The sequence below is a fragment of the Brassica oleracea genome, chromosome C1, assembly GCF_000695525.1.
Source record: "Brassica oleracea var. oleracea cultivar TO1000 chromosome C1, BOL, whole genome shotgun sequence".
NCBI classification, from domain to species: Eukaryota; Viridiplantae; Streptophyta; class Magnoliopsida; order Brassicales; family Brassicaceae; genus Brassica; species Brassica oleracea.
Genome location: NC_027748.1, coordinates 11,019,148 through 11,026,955, shown reverse-complemented (window position 1 = coordinate 11,026,955; position 7,808 = coordinate 11,019,148). Strand labels below are relative to the sequence as shown.

Sequence of the window (7,808 nt, the reverse complement as noted above, 5' to 3'; positions counted from 1 at the left end):
TTTTTTCTTATATTTTATATCTATTTATTCTAATATTACGATAAATATTTAATATAATATTTCTATTTCTTATATTGTGTATTTAGTTATTATTTATTCTACTATACATTTTTATATATATGTTTAATTTAGTTTTTTTTATTTCTTAATTGTATATTTACTTATAATTTATTTTCCTTATATTGTATATTTACTTATTAGTTTAATGCAATGTTTCTGTTTATTTATTTACATATTATTTATTTTTCCTTATATTGCAAATTTACTTATTATTTATTTTCTATTTTTTAAATAGTAATGTCACGTGTCATCTTTCGGGAGAAGTTGTTTTTGCTGATATGGACGCTCTATGGAGCCTCAAAAGGTCTCTTTTATTAGTATTGATTCTTGCTTTATATCACTGATAATATTACGATATATATCTAATGTAATATTCTTATATACTATATTTACTTATTATTTATTTTTTATTACATTTTTTATTTATTTATTCTAATATTACGATAAATATTTAATATAATATTTCTATTTCTTATATTGTGTATTTAGTTATTATTTATTCTACTATACGTTTTTCATATATATGTTTAATTTATTTTTTTTTATTTCTTAATTGTATATTTACTTCTAATTTATTTTCCTTATATTGTATATTTACTTATTAGTTTAATGCAATGTTTCTGTTTATTTATTTACATATTATTTATTTTTCCTTATATTGCAAATTTACTTATTATTTATTCTCTATTTTTTAAATAATAATGTCACGTGTCATTTTTCGGGAGAAGTTTTTTTCGCTGATGTGGACGTTCTATGGAGCCTCAAAATGTCTCTTTTATTAGTATAGATTACTTATCTAACTGTTTTGCTTTTATATCAAATTGTAATATTACGATAGATGTTTGATGTAATATTTCTATTACTTATATTGTATATTTACTTATCTAACTTTTTATTGTAATATACTTTTTAGATAGATGTTTAATGTATTTTTTGTATTTTTTATATAGTATATTTACTTATTCTTTATTTTTCTTATATTTTTTATTTACTTATTGTAATATTATAATTAATGTTTAATGCAATATTTTTATATTTTTATATTGTATATTTATTTATTATTTATTTAACTATACATTTTTCAGATATATGTTTAATTTATTTTAATTTAGTTTTTTCCATTTTTTATATTGTATATTCACTTACTGTTTATCTTTTCTTATTTTGTATATTTGTTTATTCTAATTTTTTTGCTTTTATATCACTGATAATATTACGATATATATCTAATGTAATATTCTTATATACTATAGTATTTACTTAGTATTTATTTTTTCTTATATTTTATATTTATTTATTCTAATATTACGATAAATATTTAATATAATATTTCTATTTCTTGTATTGTGTATTTAGTTATTATTTATTCTACTATACATTTTTATATATATGTTTAATTTAGTTTTTTTTATTTCTTAATTGTATATTTACTTATAATTTATTTTCCTTATATTGTATATTTACTTATTAGTTTAATGCAATGTTTCTGTTTATTTATTTACATATTATTTATTTTTTCTTATATTGCAAATTTACTTATTATTTATTTTCTATTTTTTAAATTGTAATGCCACGTGTTATCTTTCGGGAGAATTTTTTTTGCTGATATGGACGCTCTATGGAGCCTCAAAAGGTCTCTTTTATTAGTATTGATTCTTGCTTTATATCACTGATAATATTACGATATATATCTAATGTAATATTCTTATATACTATATTTACTTATTATTTATTTGTTTTATATTTACTTATTGTAATATTATAATTAATGTTTAATGTAATATTTTTATATTGTATATTTACTTATTATTTATTTAACTATACATTTTTCATATATATGTTTAATTTAGTTTTTTTATTTCTTAATTGTATATTTACTTATAATTTATTTTTCTTATATTGTATATTTACTTATTAGTTTAATGCAATGTTTCTGTTGATTTATTTACATATTATTTATTTTTTCTTATATTGCAAATTTACTTATTATTTATTCTCTATTTTTTAAATAATAATGTCACGTGTCATTTTTCGGGAGAAGTTTTTTTCGCTGATGTGGACGTTCTATGGAGCCTCAAAAGGTCCATTTTATTAGTATAGATATCTTGTGTTTCAAAAAAAAAAACTTGGAATATCTACAAAGCGAACAAATTGAGGATCAAATGCCTAAATTTAATTATACTTGTAAGTGTTTTATTTCTTAATGATGGAAAACACAAGTCACAACCCAATATTAGCAGAAACTAGTAGGATACGTGTCCTAATCGCAATCAAATAATATGAAATAAAATTAAAAAATGATAAAATATACACACGACCTAATATTTTCGTCGCAATTAGTGTGTATATCTCTTCTAAGGGATGATGGGCCCAGTTACCCTCGTTAACAACGTGGTCGAGAAGTTATCAATCATAATGCACATTTCAGTGATTCAATAGTGTTCATAAAATAGTGTGAGTTGAAAAAATGAGAAGATTTTAAGGTGGACATTTATCCGATTAAAAAGTTACAAGAAGCGGTCGAAACCATGTCTTTAACCGTCAGCTTCATTGTATAAACCAAGGCAAAGTGTTATTTCATCAACCCAAGCAAAACAAAAACAACAAGAGAGAGAGAAATTGGCGACGTCAGGAACATATGTAACGGAGGTTCCATTAAACGGAACAGCGGAGAAATACTACAAGAGGTGGAAGAGCGAGAACCATCTCTTCCCTGACGCCGCTGGCCACCACATCCAAAGTGTCACCGTTCACGATGGCGACTGGGACTCTCACGGGGGTATCAAAATATGGAACTACACGTTAGGTATTTATTTACTTATACACAATATACCTGATTCTCTCTCTATATAGTTAACACTTTATATATACACCACAACTGAGGTGAATTAGTTGTGACTTTTTTGGTAGTAATATGGTCGCTACTGAGATTTGGAGGCTTAAACAATTTATTAAGGATTTTAGTAATATTTTAAATTACTTGAGGCTTATGTTTATTTTAGTTTGAAAAAAATTTGCGACCTAAAATCAATGTTTCAGTTGGCTATACTCATGACCGGTTCTGGACTAATATATACCGCTCAAGTTTCTGATGTTGGAAATTATTGCATCATTGCATATCAATTATATGATATGAACCAAATTTAACTTATGAAAACATGCATATAAAGATGGAAAGCAGGAGATCTTTAAGGAGAAGAGGGAGATAGACGATGAAAATAAATCCGTGACGGTTAGAGGACTTGAAGGTCACGTGATGGAGCAGCTCAAGGTTTGGCCTCATCTTCCAATTTATTCCAAAGTCTGAAGATGGCTGCATCTGCAAAATCACTATGATATGGGAGAAGCGCAACGATGACTTCCCCGAACCAAGCGACTACATGAGACTCCTCAAGAGCTTGGTTGTTGATATGGAGGACCACGTCCTCAAAGCTTAATCAGCATCATCATCATCACAATCAATATCATCATTATGAATCTATGATCGTATCATCATCCCTAATAAATATGTTAAGTTGTTTCCAGTTATATATATAATAAATGGGATCTTGTGGGAGTTAATTGCTATATCGTCACCATAATTCCCTAGACAGACGGACATGCCGATATCTCTTACAACCATGATACGTCACGCAAACATATTAATCACTATGCCGCTATCATCACAGATCAAACCAAATTCTACTCATAAACATCTAACTAGAAAAATTTGAACTTCAGTACCCTACTATTTAGTAATTAGATAGTCCATAATAATCGAAAGATTTGGAATTTTGGACTAATTCCATGGTACATTAGACTACCCTAAGTTGATTGTAATTTTATTCAAACATGTAATTATTATAGATAGACACGGCAGATTTCATAAAGATATGACTATAATAGTTTTAGGATATGGCCAATAATTTAGGTCTCACAAAAAGTTCGCCTTTCTACTTTTCGGACAACAATTCATAATGGAGTCCAGCTAAAAACTAGCAAACCCAGTCCGAACAATTTAATGCATCACCATGCCATGAATTGGATCGAACTCGGTCATGTAATTTCTTTTCTATAAAAATATATGAAGTATGAATATTGATTGATGATCTGCAACACTAAATTAAATTTGTGAAGAATTTTCTATTCGTATAGCTGCTTAAATATTTGATGCAAATTAGAGTGATCCGAGACAGTTTCGTAACAGTTGTGAAACGTCATGACTAAGCGCACTAAAAGTCTAGAAGGTTTGGATTCGGCTCAGTGATGCCTAGAATATTGTTTTACAAGATCACTTGGAAGTGGAGTTTCACTATAGTCCGCAAAAAGGTAAAATAATGATTAATCGGTGCAATAAATTTACAGTAGATAAATTCTAAGCTCGAAGCGTAGAACTTACATCGACAAATCATTCTTTGTTGACCCAGTGGCAATAATGCTCAACTAATAGCGTAGGTGGAAAAAAGAAGAAGAGAAGAAATAGACACTATAAATGTGTATGGGGCATTATTATCTTCTAAATGATGCGGTGCCAACAACCCACATTGATAATGCGACGGAGAATTTGATTTCACTTGAAAATTTAACATTATATACTCATCAAAGACACGGTATAAACATGTTTTTACCGTCACGTTCATCACTATATAAACCTTACAAACGACAAGTGTTATTTCATCAACCAAAACAATTTAAGAAAAAACAAGTCGAGCTTTAAACCGATAGAGAGAAATGGCGACGTCGGGAACATACGTGACAGAGGTTCCGCTAAAAGGGAACGCGGAGAAACACTACAGGAGGTGGAGGAACGAGAACCATGTTTTCCCTGACGCCATCGGCCACCACATCCAAGGTGTCACCATTCACGACGGTGAATGGGACTCTCACGGGGCCATCAAGACTTGGAACTACACATGCGGTATTACTTATACCTTTACTTCTGTCTCTATATATATTCCAACACTTTATGCGCACACAAAGACACACTACTGAGTTAAACTACAGGCCTATACAGCCCTTGTATGACACTAAGGTTTTAGTACTGAATTATGATTCTGGTTATATGAGACAAATTAAGGAAAGGAGTATACATATATGTAATATAGTTTTCCGATTTGTCACAAGTACGTAGAAAATACATATGAAAGAATAATACATAAGAAAATAGAGTTTTTACTTTTATATACATGAGAAAATAGAGTCCATTTCTCTGATTTAGCATACACATGTGTTCGTGTATAAAGATGGGAAGCCAGAGGTATTTAAGGAAAGGAGGGAGATAGACGATGAGAAGAAAGCGGTGACATTTAGAGGACTTGAAGGTCACGTGATGGAACAGCTCAAGGTGTATGACGTCGTCTTCGAGTTTATTCCCCAATCGGAGGATGGCTGCGTCTGCAAAATCACTATGATATGGGAGAAGCGTAACGATGACTTTCCGGAACCAAGCAACTACATGAAATTCGTCAAGAGCATGGCTGCTGACATGGACCACCATGTCATCAAAGCTTAATTATCACCATGCATGATTACCATCATCATCATCACTATCACTATATATCTCGGTTTCTTGAATAATAAGGTGGTTTATAATAAATAAAAATGGGGTGTTCTGGCGTTTCCTTTCTATGTAACGGTTTGTTTTTGTAAGATGATTTGATATGTTCGTTGTTATGGTAATCATCGGGTTTTATGTACCTTAAGAATGATATTATGACAATGTTGTTAAGATAAGTATGTTAATTTCATAAGGTACAAAAAAGAATGTGAATGATTCAGACGTCTAGATGCTGGAAATACCATTTCAACGTTTCCATTTTTCAGTCTTCATCATCCTTAAATGGATTAACAGAGATATATGAAGACAGTAATGGTCATTTATAATTTTGGATGCTACACAGAGTTATTGGTGTCGACATATCTCGCACATGAACCTAGTCCAAACAAAGTTCATTTTTACCAGAAAACACAATAGAATTGGCAGCCAAACAAAGTTCATTTTTACCAGAAAACCAATAGAATTGGCAGCTTGGCGCATTCAAAAAAAAAGAAAAAACAACGATCGGTGTTAGAGCATGCCCAACGGTTTGGAAACTTAATAGGTATGTAAAACGCCCTGTTCGGGAACGCGCTAGACGCTAGTCGGACGGTCGGGTTGAGCCTAGTGCCTAAAGAGAAAATTGGGGATTAATCGGAAATTATGCGGGGCAGAATTTTTAAATGGTTTATTATATTATAAAACAGGTTAATCTTTAATTGTGTATAATATTAATACATTTTCATGTTTAAGATTGTATAAAACACACAAATAGAATATATAAACTTAATATAGTGTAATTTTCATCAAAATTATGAATATAAATGATATTTATAAAAGTTTAGATCAAATAAACAAATAAAAATATTATTTAAAATAAAATAAAAATAAAAATAAAATAATAAAATAATAAAAAAATAATAAAAAAATAGATTAGACGGCCGTCTAGGCGGCTAGGCGGCCTAGGCGGAAAAAATCGGATTTTTTAAACCGATTTGGCATAAATCGGGGCAGAAGAGTGACGCGTAGCGCCTAGGCGGCGGCCTTTTAGAACAGGGGTAAAAAGTAGTAATAATAGTATTTTAAATTTAAATAGATTATTGAATTAAGTTTTATTTGATAACAAAAATTTAACTAATCATGCGATGACATTTAGCAAGACAATTTCTAATGAAGTTGTTAAAACATCTCTGCAAACATACTTTCTGACATTCTCTCATTTTTTTGCCATTTTTTCATTTAAAAAAAAGTTAAGATACTATGTTTCAACCCACCGTTGGACATGCTCTTAGATCATCATTTGTGAGAAACTTTCGTGAGGATCTCACAAATATATATATATATATATATATTAAATATAATGAGTTATTCAATTAGATTTAAATTACACTAAATATACATAGTTTTGTTTATTAATATTTGAAATATAAAACGTTTTTTCAAAAACTCTGAAATTTCTTCGAAACCCATAAAATTTGTAACAAATCTTTATAAAATTTACCCAAATTTCGGATTTTATTGGATTTATTCAAATTTTGAATTTTCTCAAATCCATGATTCAATAAGCTGTTATGGTTGGAGTTTCTAAAGGCGATTTATTAAAAACAATCTATACTATTAAAATACATAAAATCTGCTAAATATTCAAAACGTATGCCTGATATTATTAGCGCTTGGCAAATACCCTAGAGTCTGCCAAAACCATGGCTGTTAACATCATAAATCTGAATCACAACAATATCCGTCATAAATTATTAGATTATTTATTTTAATAAAAAAAAATTATTTAATGATTATTGCAATTAGTGTGCATGAGGAATGATTATATTCTATATAATGACCAGTGGAGCGCGGATAGCTTGATATTTTTGTTATTTTATGTTGTTAATTTTGTGGGTTTATTTAGTGGTTAAACATAAATGTAGCTTATGGTCTTGTATACGGAGTTGTTCTAGGCAAATTCTAATTGTGAATAACATGTAAACAATGAAGATTTTAACATGTAACATGCATTTAACACTGAATAACTCCTAGGAGTGCTCAGAACAACAGAGCTGCAGGCGCAAAATATGCCAAGCACGGCCTGAATAAAATTAATGCCCGGTATTGACAACTAAACATCTGACTTTAACATAAACTGGATTTCAAGGTTATCAAGTGTGAAGAATTTAAATGTGAAAGGTTATCCAGGCTGCATGTTGGCAGAATTTTTTTTTTTTTTTTTTTAACAAAA

General features: G+C 29.2%; 1 protein-coding gene and 1 pseudogene across 1 annotated transcript; both read left to right on the top strand.

Moving 5' to 3' along the window:
* Positions 1–2,266: 2,266 nt before the first annotated feature.
* On the top strand, positions 2,267–3,599 carry LOC106331384 (annotated as a pseudogene).
* A 1,094-nt stretch (positions 3,600–4,693) lies between these two features.
* On the top strand, positions 4,694–5,735 carry LOC106343315 (MLP-like protein 328). Its single transcript, XM_013782495.1, has 2 exons — positions 4,694–4,957; positions 5,283–5,735. The coding sequence occupies exons 1-2, from the start codon at positions 4,771–4,773 to the stop codon at positions 5,549–5,551; spliced, it is 456 nt and encodes a 151-aa protein (XP_013637949.1). The 5' UTR covers positions 4,694–4,770; the 3' UTR covers positions 5,552–5,735.
* The last annotated feature ends 2,073 nt before the right edge of the window (positions 5,736–7,808 follow it).

Bases quoted from the DNA above. Each gene is read 5' to 3' on its own strand.
- LOC106343315 (XM_013782495.1), top strand. From the start codon at position 4,771: ATGGCGACGTCGGGAACATACGTGACAGAGGTTCCGCTAAAAGGGAAC. The intron at 4,958-5,282 runs GTATTACTTATA...TCGTGTATAAAG, and splicing joins GACTTGGAACTACACATGCG to ATGGGAAGCCAGAGGTATTT.